Below are 13,986 nucleotides of genomic sequence, written 5' to 3'. Positions count from 1 at the left end.
AGCAGCAGCAGAGCAAGGGTCTGGTTTTGGCCAGCTCAGTAGAGGACCCATCTTTTCCTAGGACTTGTGCTGAGTTAGAGGGACTCACACATGTGATCAGGACTGCATTCCAGAGAGAAACAACTATCTAAACACTCTGACAAACCTGGGCTAGACTGGAAAGCAAAGCTCCTTCTTTGCTTCTTCCCATTTCTCTGACCAGATGCTGCTAAGCCAGTGCTGAATCAGGAAGTTGCCACTGTACAGGTGGCAGTGCCATCACCCTCATCCCCTTCACACCACGTGGGGAACACCAGCTCAAAAAGACCCAGCAAGTGGTGCCGTTCCTGATTTCTCAGTCCTTGCTACTTAGAATGCTCTCTGGTTCTGGGACAGTCTCTTTTTGCACCAGATTATCCACATCAGGCAGGACTTGCTCTGGTTCTGGTATTCTTTGAGAGATTTCTTCTCCCTTGGTTTTTTTTTTTTTTTTGGTTTGGTTTTTGTTTGTTTGTTTGTTTGTTTGGGTTTTTTTGTTTGTTGGTTTGGTTTGGTTTGGTTTGGTTTTTTGTTTTTTTTAATCTGGTTGCTCTGTCCAATTTGTCTCTGAGTCAAACTTATTCTCTGGGGTCAAAGCCCACCATGGCTGATACAGAAGCTTCATCACCCCTACACCTTTGTGTGCCTTCTTTTGGAGTGGGAAAACATGATTCTTTAAAGGGACACCTATTGCATCCAGAAGCCAGAAACTCCTACAGACTTCAGCAGATCTTACTCCCTTTCTGCCCTGATTCCCCAGGGTGCAAAAATGGGACTTTACCTTACCAGAGCACTGAAAGGATTAATTCATGTTTATGGAATGCTTTCAATACATAGGGGGTGACCTGATCATGCTTATATTGTGATTTCCAATAATGTAATTCCATTGACATTTGAATCCCTTTTTACATTAATATGTCCAGAATTAGGGAGAAAAATATCTCTAAAGAAAAGACAGATCCCTTGTGATGAATTTAAATTACCTTGTAATTTATGACCTGAACACAATCCCTTATTTTGGTAAATAAAACTCAGATGATTTCTTGTGATGTGCATATTGCTGAAATCCCAATATTGTTGAACATATGTTGTTTTCAGTTTAGCTGCTTTTCTTCTCTCCTTCAATCAAATATGTAAGGCTTTTTTAAGGAAATTTTAAATGCTGAAAACAGCATTGATATCTTACAAGTTCCATCTGGACAAAAGTATCTGTGTAAATTTTCTGCTTACCTTAGATGCTGGTTGAAGGCATAGTCCTGTTAGATGAATTCAGCTCTGTTTCTTAAGCTTGCATTATTAATTTTGCATCATGATAAGTTATTTATTCAAAGAGCCAGCTAGTTCCTTCCTTTAAAAGTGATGTGATTTGCAGAAATGACCACACTTTTTTTTCCCCCAAATGAAGTTATGCAAATCTGATCGACTAAAGTAAATGTTTCATAAAACCAATGACTGTTTAAATTGTGGGACTAAATTGTTTGTATATAAATATTACCTTTTATATTTCATTTGAGTTTTATGTAGATGAACATATTACTTTAATGGCTGCATTTACAGAGGGAGACAGGGAGAGTCTGACTCTGAAATCCTCAGCAGCCAGATGGCTGCCTTTTCTTGCATGAGATTAAAAGATGTTTCTCATTCACAGCCCTGCTTCAGAGGCAAATTAATACAGCCAGCTAAATTGCTTGTGTTTTTGGAATAAAATTTAAAGAGAACTTTTAAAAGCAATTGGTGTCACAGGTTCCTAGAGCAGATTGCTCTCCAGGTACAGCATGCTGGTTTTAAACATTCAGTAATTAATGGAAAGTATTCCATGTTAATTGACTGCTTCAGGAAAGGGAAATATAATGACTCCTTATTAATCATGAAAAGAGACATACAGTACAGAGGCACTGCAATAATTGCACTAACGGCTGAGAAATGTTAATTAATGAAAAGAACAATGATGTAAGAAATTAGCACCATAATGCTTGCTGCTGATGGAAATGCTGCTTTAAACACATTATTTAGCATGGCAGCCACTGGATGATGCCTTATATAGCAGACATCTCATAGCCTTTCCTTCAGCAGCTACCAAGTTCCAAATATACTCTCCAAACTCCATTTTCTAAGCATTTTCAGTTTGAACTCCTGAACTCAAAACTACTCAGACACACTGACAGTGTTCAACTTATGTAAAACTATTATCCAAGTGTAAGAGAGCCTGTTAGCATTTGTGTGGTGGGAAACTTCTTAGATGAGCTGAGCTAAATAGGTTTGCCAAGAAGATAACTGCATCATGACTTCTTTCCCCTTTTTAATTTTTCCACTCATTAACCAATTAGCTGTCCCCTGAAGAATTTAGAGGCAAGGAGGCTGTCATATTTGTGCCTAGTTTGATGTAAAAATTCATAAGTTATTAAAATGCAGAACCGTTCTGGCAACTACTCCACCAGCAGTAGCACGGAGGTCTCAGTCATCAACAAGTGGAAGCCCCAAGGTTCCCACCATCACTCTGCTGCACCTTTAGGACAGCAACAGGGTGAGATGTATCCCTCACTCTGAGCACTTTAGAGAAGGTCAAGCTATCAATTACAAATAAATTTCCTAAAAGCTCAGGTCTTCTCTTCTTTTTCCTATTCAGGATCAGGATTTAATTCTCATGGATGTCTTCATATCTTCATGGTAATTTCTGCAAAGAAATGTCAGCCTATGAGACATTCAAAGATTTTGGGGGAATTTTGGCCACCTAAGTCATGTGCTATCTTGGCTGTATGACATGCAGATGGTACTTAAGCAGCAAATAAAGGTAGAATAACAACAGCTCTCATTCTAGTTCTAACATTGCAAGTGAAATGCTATAGATGCAGGGAAAAAATAAAATTCTGCTAGAGACATGGTAAATGAACATCCATCAAGCACAAAATGCTTTTAGAAAGAACACCTCGATAGGAAGCCTCTGTTTGCAGCAATACAAGATGGAAATACATCCCTTAAGTGAATAGCACCACAGTAATCTCAAATCTTCCTGGAGGGGCAATCAGCCCATGGGTGTATAATAACCCAAGAGTGCTTTCTGTATCATAGGACAGGAACAGGAATAGTTTCATCCCTCATCCCTCTAACCCATGTGCTGCATTTGCTGATTTTCCCAGAGTAGCTCCAATATGGCCATTCCTCCACCCGTGTGTCTTATTGCTCCTGAAATTTTTTTTCAGGTGGAACATCCTTGGGCTCCAAGGCGCACTGCTCAGCTCCTTCATCGAACCCATGTACTTGCACAGCATCATTGTGGGAAGCCTGTACCACACTGGTCACCTCTCCCGGGTGATGAGCCATAGGATAGAGGACATTGGTCAGCTGCCAGCTTCCTACCGGCGCAATCAGCTGCTTCTCAGTGGTAAGCACTAAGCACACCCCCGCCTGCAAGGCAAATAATCCCCCCTCCCATCTCTAGTCATGCTGCTGACCAACAGGAATGCTTTTTGTTTGCATTAATTTACACCCTTTTTTCTTTTCCTGAAGAATATGGATTTGTAGAATGACGAAATCAATGTGTTTAAATCCTCTTTCAATAGCAGCAGCCACGAAAAAGGATCATTAATGGATACATGCTGACTAGGAAAACAACCACTGTACACTGAACACTCAGAGTGGAAACAAAAAAAGTATGACTAAGTAAAACATTTCTAGAAACCAGAGGGAAGCTTTCAGTAAATTTTAGGTTTAACTGTCTTCAGGTCCTCATGAGGCATGTGAATGCTGAGAGACACCAGTTCTGCACCAGATTAGATCCTTATTTTAATCTTTGATCATTGTTCTGTGGGAGGATTCCCTGAGACATCAATATGATGTCAGTGTCACAGAGCTGGGAGGTCAGGACATTTTAGTAGAGTACCCCATTACCTTTCTAAGTCCTCCAGGTTCCTCAGTAAGGAGAGTTCTGGTCTATACCTTATCTGTTTCATGGAGTTTTTTTTTTATGTCCTTGTGAAAAAATTTGTTTGACTGGGACAGAAGTGATAGTTTAGCCACTGGGGAAATTCTCAGGTTCTGTGTGGTTTAGTACATCTGGCAAGTGTAATGTGGGTGTATGTGTTGTGAAGTGAACAGGTCAAAAGGCTTATCCTTTTCTGACCAGCTGATCTCCAATTTTTAACTCTTCAATGCAGCTGGACAAAGACTGCAATCAAGTGAGTAGTAAGCTGTGATCCACACTCCCCTTCCAGTTTATGTCCCCACCTGTTCCTCCTGCCCTGGTCCAGCATGGGCACGGCTCAGCCCCCTCTTCCTTCCCACACGACACTGTGGTAGGGAAGAAGGAACTCACAGCTGACCAGGAGATATCTCCCCATTTCCCAGATCTGGTTGTTATTTTGACAACACAGCCCTGGCTGGGAAAGCCACTGCATCTCCCACTGGGAAAGCAGGCCTCATTCTGTGCCAGCCCTAGCACACTGTAAGTGCACTCATACATTGAGACCAAAGGCACACACAACTTCCCTGTGTCTGTAGGATGTACGTGGAAACTCGCTTCAAATGTTGAAGGATTGAGAACACAAAAAGGGATTTTATTATAGTTTTCACCACAGAACAGCTATTGCTTTGCTGGGTTGGCCTGGCAGAGTAAAAGCAACAGGTCAGACTTGGCCAAAGTGTGCCTGTATGTATGTCCAAGAGTCGTTGCCAGAGATTTCAAGGGAATAAGAAATGCATCATAGAGGGCCCTTTATTACTTTAAATATCTGCATGTTTCTGGGCTGTCTTCCTCCTTTCCAGAGGTTTCTGTTTGGAAAAGCATTTCCTTCGCTTTTTGGTTGTGGTTGTGGGTTTTCCTCAGCCCAGGAGAAGTGGTTGGAGGAATCTGTCTCTCTTTCTCTCTCTCTCTCTCTCTCTCTGCATTGTGTTTTGTCTTTTGTGCCATTATGTGTAATCTTGCCTCTCTCCACAAATGCCGGAAAGGTGATGGTGATTAAAATTTACATTGCTGAGGCTTGTGCTACAATTCTTTTTCCTGGGAAACTTTTTCCTGGGAAACCCTGCCAGCAGCATCTCCAGTGACTAAGGGACGGGCACTTAGAAAAAGCTTCTCCAAATGCATTAGAGACCAGACCTACACAATCTCAGCCAGGCAACTCCACCTCCCACACTTGTCTTGGACATCAGGCCAGCCCAGGACTGCAGGAGTCCTTAAATTATAAGGGTGTCAGGTATTTTGCCACTTGATCATAGCAGTACAAACATTCCAATGGAGAGGAGAGTCATAGTGTGTGATGAGGTATACTGAGATTAACTCCTTGGCTCCACTGAAAAATAATCAGTGAGGTTTTCTACTTAGTTTTCTACCAGTCCCAGCCAGATGGAGCTACACTCTTCCACTGAGATTACTCTTGGGTGTAATTTTTCGAAGAAATGCCTTTTTTATATCCTGTCCTTTGAGGAGTGAGGCTCTTTTAAAGGGTATCCTGATGGGTTATGAGGTTTTGCTGGGAGAGAGAGGAGAAAGAAGACAGATTTCAGGTCACATCCCACAGTACTCAAATTCATATTATTTGTGCAAAGACTTTTCTTTTTCTTTCAAATCCAACTGTCTTCTGTTGTACTCTTTTTTGTGTGGGTTTTAAGAAGGATGTTTTGCATAGAGGAGAGACAGTAACCTAGATTATTTGAGTATATTTATAATAATAATAATATATAATTATTATATATTACTATCGAAATAAATCAAAACAATTATTTGTCAAAAGAAAAATATGGAAGAAATTTTTTTAATTATAAAAACGTCAACTATCAGGGAATATATCCATGCTCTATATTTGTCTGTTCTGGCTCTCATGCTTTTTTCTTTAAAACTTCTTCTTTTGCAGTCAGAAAAGGATGTGAAAATATCTTCTATTTACCTAAATACATTTACTTACATATGATAGCTGGGAAGAGAAAGCATGATAGCCAAAGGAGCCCAGAGGGGTTTCCAGGCACTGGGAGCAGCCTGGGCTACTCTCACAACCCCTGTCTGATGAGCACCCACAACCTGCTCTCCCCTCTGTGCAGCCTTTCCTTCTCTTCCTCTAGTCAGGGATTTCACAACATTTTCATTTATTTAGTGTCCTGTGGCAACTTTGCATGGCAGGGTATTTGCTATCATGCTTTTTGGCACTCATATCCTCTAAGCTTTTGGGTGCTATCTTGACAGAGAGTGGTGCATAGTGTCAAACAGCTGATTTTGATCTGTTTGCATCTTGTTCTGTGTAGAGACGCTCGAGCAGTGCTGCAGAGCTATCTGATTTTCAAGCTCTCAGTTTAAATCCTGTTGCCTAGGTGAACTGAGTTTTAGATACAGCCTTATCTGTTATCTCAGGGGGGGAAAGAATTGAAAGAGGCATTAATACGACATGAATGTGTTTACAAATCCTGGGTGAGGTTATGACTTAGCTGTAATTCTCTTCTACACATGGTAGCAGGTTCAGTCCCAGTGACTGAGATGATTTCTGCATTTACAGCTTTGTCACCAATACAAAGTGAGTTTGCCATATCATTTTTTCCTTTCAGAGGCCACCTTTCTCTGTGTGTGTGTGCTAAGTTCCATTTGGCTCTAGAAGCTCCCTCCCAGGGCAGAGGGGACGGGGAGAGAGGGGGCATGTCCCTTGGTGGTATCACTTCTCATGATGCCGAGAGGCTCCAGGCAGGATGCAGCAGCTGCCTGCAGAGGCAGCATCCTGGCCAGACAGACCCTGCACAGCCCTCCACTTCTCCCGAGGTGTCTTTCAGGAGCTTTCCAATCTCAACACGTTCAATGGTGGGTGCAGCATTCCCACAAGTTCCCATCTCCTCCCATTCTGCCTCACACTAGCCGATGCTCATGGCATGCATCTGTTTTGAAAATGAGATTCTGGGCAAGGGCACTTTGGAAAGGAGGGGTTTGATCTCTTTTCTTTAATCTCCTTCTCTCTGAACAGCCCATATTAGCGCTTCTTGTTCTCTGCAAAAGTTCTTTAAAACCCTCTCAGCAGAAAAGGCAAGGGACCTCTCTCTGCTGCCCTCCACCCAGCACCCAGCAGCAGTGAAAGCAGTGAATGAAACTATGATCTGTCGCTGGAGCTGCTGCAGGCAGGAGCTGCCATTTGGAATCACAGACCCAGTCCTGGCACTGGCCTCTGCTGGGTGGCTGTGCCAGGCAGCTCCTGCCCACCAGCACAATCCTCACCTGCTGCTCAACACAGTGGCTTTTGTTGTCCAGGTCTGCAGGCTAGTGGCCCACACAGCAAATTAGCAGAGGGACACAACAACTGGGTCCAGACACGTTATCCAAGGTCCATGTTTTCAAAAATATTCAAAGTGCTTCAGGTCACTCTGAGTTTTCCAGCCTTGGAAGCTCCCGGTGTTGATTCTTCACTGCAAAAGCACTAATGAGCAGGGCAAGGCAGAGCTCACTTGTTTGCATTTGTGCTGTGCTGGAAAATAAGCCAACCACTTTCATTATTCCTCTTATTTTCTTGCAAAGACTAATCATTCCCCGGTTTCAGGTGCAAGAAATGAAAAAGCAACAAGAGTCAAGGAAAGGCTGAGCTACAGTAAATAGTTAAAAAGAGACCAAAATTTACCTGATTAAAAATAACTCATGTATACACCCCTACTTGACCTTGTAGCCCTGGTCTGCATTTAGAGCTAAGGAGATCTCACCCATGAATGCATTGGCTCAGTATTGGGCTCAGATGTCCAAAATTTGCCATGTGAATGGCACTAAGGTCATGCAGTCATCCCAGGTAAACATCATTATTGCAGCTGTCTAAAATTACATATGATGCATTCCACTTAAAGATGTCCCAGATATCACCATTAGAATGCAACTTAACTGATGAAGAAATTGGTGCTCCAGTACACAGTTGGAATCTTGTAGGCAGACACAAGGTGGGGACCAAGAGTGTTCTGTGCAAGTCTGTGATGTCTACAAGGTCATTATTACCTTGCATCTTATAATCTCTCTCTCTGTGATGATGAAGTTTTGTATTTTCTTATCCCCTGGGGTCAAGACATCTCCCCACAGCAAAGGCCCCAGGAGTTAATAGCAGATAAATATGCAGGACTGTGGGAAGCGCACCTGAAGGAACTCATGACCAAAGCACTGTACTGCTTAATTCCTTGTAAAAACCTGTTATCCCATTAAAGTCTTTGTGAAAGATTTCACTCAGAAACCATCACACTGCTGCCAACAGCTCACATTCCAATCCAAAGGCTTTCCTTGGGGTAATGGAAAGTTTGCTTACAAGGTGGAAAAAAATCTATAGGATTTGCTAAGTTATGTCTCCCCAAGGCACTTGTTCTGGTAAAGTTTAACCGATGGTGACAAGAGCACGTGCAGGGCACGATGCCAGCGGTCCACTGGAGGTGTCTCCTGTGCCAGGACAACCCAGGAGCAGCCTCCAAGCAAGCACTGGAGCTTACTGGTGTCCCTCTCTCCTGCAGGGGTGAGCCACGCCGACGCCCGGCAGCCCGGGAAGTCCCCGGGCTTCAGCGTGAACTGGGTCATGGGGAGCGCGGAGCTGGAGGTGCTCAACGCCACCACGGGCAAGAGGAGCTGCGGGGCTCCCTCACGGCTCTGCAAGCACGTGTTCTTCACTCGCTGGGCCAAGCTGCACGGCAAGGTGGGTCTGCTGTGCTCACAGGCTTAGCAGTAGCTGTCTGCAGTCCATGGAGAGTGAGAGAAGATGAAGACAAGAAAAAATTATGTTATTAAGTGCCAAAAGCTCTTTCCTGCTGAGAAACGAGTAGAAACAAACAAGACAGAGTGATGGTGGGGAGGGAGGTTGGAGACAATTCCACCAACAAAGTCAATAGGGAAGGCAAAGGAGCTGGCAGGGCGGGCAGGTTTGAGCACAAGCCCAAAGGGATTGTTCTGCTCTGCAATGCAGAGGCTGGTGGCACTCATTGCATCCTAGGCAGTGGCATAATCTGTCCTAGAAGCAACCCTGAGCCTTGTCGGGAGCAGAAGAGACCAACTGGTCTGCGTGCCCAGGGCTTGGTCACAGTGTGGTGACACAGGTCCCAGCCTATTTCCTGCACAGCAGGTAGGAAGAGAGGCACAAAGCACTCCTGCCACCCCCAGAACAGAGGGATCCTCACAGAAACAAAACTGGGGCCGTGGCTGGAGCTATGGCTGGGAGAGCTGGATTGCTTCTGGCTCACACCAGGGATGAGATTGCAGTGAGCAGGAGAGAGTAACTTGTGGCTGAGCAGGGCACTTTGCCCTTGACAAAACAAGGATTTAATAAAGGCATCACTCTCTACCTCTGGGGAACAAAGGGAACAAAGAGGCAGCCAGAGAGAAGCCACTGCTGCCAGGCCAGCTTGTGCCCACTGACACCCAGGCTGGCAATGTCACCCTCCCTTGCTGACTGGACCAGTACATCTCCAGCCAGTAGAGTCCCACAGAGTGCTGGCACACACAGACAGAAGCAGCTTATTGCAGGCTGCATGTTCACCTTCTCCTTTAATCTGCCTCTCAGCATCTCTCCTGTATAGAGACAAGGAAAAGAGCTGTTTGCTCATCAGCTGTTTGCCTTGAGAGTGCCTTTCCCTACAAGGTTTGGCATGGTAGAGACTTGGGCACATCAGAGGAGTTTGTTTAGTCCTTCTGCAGAGCAAAGAGTGCTCCTCCTGTGTGTCCTTCCAGAGGCACTGCACACCTGACATTGCTCGAGGTAGCTCCTCATGGGTGGCTCCAGTGTTCCAACAAAGCACTCAGTTTTCCCACACCAGCACAAACCCTGATGCCTGTTTTCTGCCCTGTCCTGGACATATTTCACAGCATTCCCAACAATAACAGACTACAGAGGGGAAATGGGAGAGTGTGGAAGACAACCCTTCTTTTTCTGTGTCTGGGCATTACTTGGAAGCACTGAGCTGCGCCACTTCCCAGGCTAAATTTTTTTAAAGGAGCACATGCTTTAAAGATCTCCAGAAAGGATTTATTTCAGTTTTGTCCATAAAAATCATCTTACCTGAGAAGTAGCATTCTGCCTTTGTAGAGCACACCAAGACCAACACTTGCTACTGCCTATGCCCACTCCAAGGCAGAGCTGTTCACCCCTTTCCTGCCCACAATGGCTCAAACCTATGTCACCAGCATTTATTGCTTCCCTGGCTTTCTGGTTGTTAAACCAAAAGCAAACACACAAAGCACAATGATTGCTTATGAAATGTAGACAGGAAGATTATACAGCTACTGAAGCCTCCTGTTTCTTTTGGCTCACAGATTGGGTTTTTGTTTTTTTTTTCCCTTCCCTGATTTTTGTTCTGCAGCTGAGCACACGAGTACCAAGCCATGGAGAGATGCCATCAGTGTACAGCGAGGCAAAGCTGGTGGCTCAGACGTACCAGTCTGTTAAGCAGCAGCTGTTTAAAGCATTTCAGAGAGCTGGCCTGGGCACCTGGGTGAAGAAACCCCCAGAGCAAGATCAGTTTCTACTAACTGTGTAAATCCCTCCACACCTTTTCTACACGACTGGATCAAACCACCTGGAGAGAAGGCGAGGCAGGACGTATGAGCGGAGACAATTGAAGCAGTTTGAGATTTAATAGCAACCTCCATGGAAATATTTGCTTTTAATCCTGTATTGGAAATACATAAGTAGAAATGTGTCTGATGCACTGAACTCAACTTTAGAAAACCGCTTTTTCATGATCCCTTCCCAAGAATGTACCTGCCCAAATTATAATGCCACCCCCCATCAAAATTCTGCTTTTTATTGTTTATTGCTGTTGGTTATTACTGATTTGAGGTGTTAGTGGGCCACCTGCCTGATCCAAAATAGACTTTTGTTTTCTCTCACACAATCAGTGCAAAAGTCATCACTGAATAATGGAAAATAGTGAGCAGAGATGTAAGTACCCCAGGCACACAGCATGACAGCAGGTCTCAGAGCATCCATAATCATCCAAAAAAAAGGTTCCTAACCTCTATGCAAAAATCATCCTGTAATCTGCCTAAATCTGTGACAAAAAATTTGGACCTCAAAGAAATGCAGCATTTTTTAACTGATTTTTCCACTGCTGGCTCTGAGCACAAAGCTAGCATCAGGATGCCCTTGGTTTTTACACTTATTCCCTCTGACACCTTGGACAAGCCACTTCACAACAAATCTTCAACTCTAGTCACAATTTGCATGCTGCAAATTTTACTTGTCTGGCCCAGTTAATCTCACATGCCTTTCAGACACCAGCCAGGATGCAGATCCTTGTCAAGGGGGCGATTCACCCCCGTGCTGCCTGCAGGGGTGCACAGCTCCGCAGGGGCTGCCAGTGAGGAGCAGTGTGACCATGCTCCTGGCTCAGCTACCTAAGGGCAGGCAGGCTGCAGCAGGACCCAGAGCCTCAGGTCTCTCCTGATGACCCAGAGCTCTGAATTAAGTGGGTGTGAGCTCGGGATGCTCCATGCATCTGAACAATCACCAGGTTGGGTACCCACAAGTAAGACATCCCCAGACAAGAGAGCACATTTGTTGCTTGGCTGTTCTCTGCCTCAGCTTGTCCACCTGTTGAATGGGGATAATAATAACTGCTTCACATCTAAGGAACTTGGCAGGATCAAAATGCTCTGGTCATATGCAACAGTGTAAAACAGATTTTGTCACTCTTGCAGTGGGTTTTACCTCTCCACACAGTCCAATTGACACAAGCACAGCAGAGGCAACCACAGGTTTGGGTCTTACTTAACGCATGAGCTTTCAGATTCTAGCTCTGTGTAAATGCCAAGTGTTATTATTACTCATCATGCTCATCTGCAGCCTGAAAAGCAGATGGGTTTTTCACTTAGGAGACAAGGATCACCCAACATTTAAATATTTTCTTCATAACTGGGCTGGGTCTGATACAATCTCATCTTTGAACCATCCCAAACCTCATCAGAATGCACAAGATACAATCATGGGAGAACTGAGCTTTGGTAGTCCCACTGCAAAACCAACCTTCAAACGCCCTGTACATTTCTCTAAGTTCCTGGGTTTTTAGATGACAGGATTTGCGGGTATATAACTACTGTTTTCTTTTTATTCCTGTGATTGTCTTTAAATCTGTATATAACATGCTGCTACTGATTTGTGATAATTGTCTTGGTATTTTCTCAGACCTGTCAAGCTGAGTTACTTTTCAAACAACACAAGGCTCATATTTTTCCATGTAATTTCCTTTACACGGGAAACTGTTCCTATCAATAAAGATAGATGCTCTTTGTATAGGGTTTATCATGTTTGGAGAGCCATATACAGTAAATACATTGTTTATTGATGCCCACAATAGAATAGCTACAGTATTTTGATGAGATTTTATTTTTAGATTATAAACTACAAGATGTATCTATAGTGTCTTGTATAAAAACAATTGTGATAAACTAGAATTTTTAAATTAGGTAAAACAAAGCTCTCCCCTTCTGGAAACCTTTTCAACAAAATAATACATTCCATATTAACTACCAAAAATATTTTAAAAAAATATCCTTAGAGTAGAAATAGCTTAAAAAAAAAAAAAAAAAGCAACCAAAAACTGAGTCTTTTCAATAATGGAAACACTTTGTGGTAACCACTTTGTCAATACTTTGACCACTTTGACAGCTCTTCTGATTAACATTTGAATACTTTTGGCACCTTCTGGAGCTTCCAGGTACCTGCACATGGTCCTGTCCTCTAACACAGCTGTCGCTGCAGATCTCCAGTGTGGTTGGGCAGCAGATGTGCCCGAGGGGCAGTGGGCAGGGGCCAGCCCGTGGCTGGAGGTGTGGGAGAGGCTGCAGGGGACATTGGCTGTGGTGGCCTCCGGGGCTCTGGCTGCTCCCACCGAGGAAGAGAAACCACAGGGCAGCCAGAGAGGAAGACAAGGTTTCTCATGCAGAGATCCACAGAGCAGGGGAAAGCATGTCTTCTGCTTTTCCTCTCTGAGTTAGTCCTTGTCTAGCACACATGAGACCTCAATGGCTCTTCCTTACATCCCCCTGCCCTCACCCATCCTCCTCCAGCCATGGCATGATTTCAACCCAACTGATGCATTATAGTTCCACCAGGCTGGTGTTGCAGCTACTGTGACAACAAAGCACCACGCCTGGTTATTTTTAAGGACATAGAAAAAAGTGTGGCAGGATGAAATGATCCTTTGTTGCAGGAAATACATAAATGCAACCCTGGATTCAGCTGCCAAAATGAGTTTAGTAGTGGGGACCAATCTGAGTCCCTGCTGCAAGTGGGCATCAGCTGATCTCAGTGGAGTTGCACCTGCTGGCACTAGGGTTGAATATGACCTTAAATATCTACTTCTCATTATGTGCAACAACAGCGTGATGGGACATCATCCCAGAAGCACACATGACTGACACACAGCATTTCCTGAAGCAAAGGAAAAATTGATCAGTAGTAATTCTTTAGTGAAGATTCTGTACATAACATGCATGAGTGAATGGCAATACTGTACTAATGGATGTACATTTGTAATATTTGTAAAAAAAAATAAACAAAAAATATGACAAAAGAAAATAAATCTGAATTTACATATGTGAATTTGCTGCTAAGTTCTGTAAATTGCACTTCAGTGATACCTGATAAGTGAATGTTTCTGTTAAGTGAATAAAATGCCAAGTAAAATTGTTCTTTCACTGTTTATTGACCATTTTTCACTATGACTTAGCAATCAAATGGAATGTGCTCCAAAATGCTAGTATGTATTTTTTACACACGCACCTACTGTACAGCTACAGATATCTTCTTGTTCAGTTTGGATATGATGCAGTGTGGGAACCACACATTTGTGTTGAGAGAGGGATGTGCCTGCTCATGTAGATGAAGCCATAAAAGGACACAGTATTTACCTGAAGAAGTGTGAGCTGGATACATCTCTAATTTGATCCTTCCACATTACTCTCAAAGATCTTTCTTAATAAAATTTAATACATTTTTTCAAACCCACTGCATGGGACTTGCTGCAGAAAGCTGTTAAGAAAATGCA

The 13,986-nt window shown here is 43.6% G+C and overlaps 1 protein-coding gene across 3 annotated transcripts in view; it reads left to right on the top strand.

Annotated features, from left to right (window-relative positions):
* ADARB2 (adenosine deaminase RNA specific B2 (inactive)) overlaps window positions 1-13,631 on the top strand; it is a 303,538-nt gene extending 289,907 nt beyond the window's left edge. For all 3 annotated transcript variants that reach the window (XM_072925331.1, XM_030264306.4, XM_072925332.1), the window contains 3 exons: window positions 3,219-3,400; window positions 8,464-8,642; window positions 10,300-13,631. In XM_072925331.1, the coding sequence (XP_072781432.1) occupies window positions 3,219-3,400; window positions 8,464-8,642; window positions 10,300-10,476 (538 nt within the window). In that variant the 3' untranslated portion in view covers window positions 10,477-13,631. The remainder of the gene's footprint in view (window positions 1-3,218; window positions 3,401-8,463; window positions 8,643-10,299) is intronic.
* The last annotated feature ends 355 nt before the right edge of the window (window positions 13,632-13,986 follow it).

Source organism: Taeniopygia guttata, chromosome 2 (assembly GCF_048771995.1).
Source record: "Taeniopygia guttata chromosome 2, bTaeGut7.mat, whole genome shotgun sequence".
Lineage (NCBI taxonomy): Eukaryota > Metazoa > Chordata > Aves > Passeriformes > Estrildidae > Taeniopygia > Taeniopygia guttata.
Note: the sequence above shows the minus strand (reverse complement) of the source record. Positions and strands in the feature narration are given on the sequence as shown.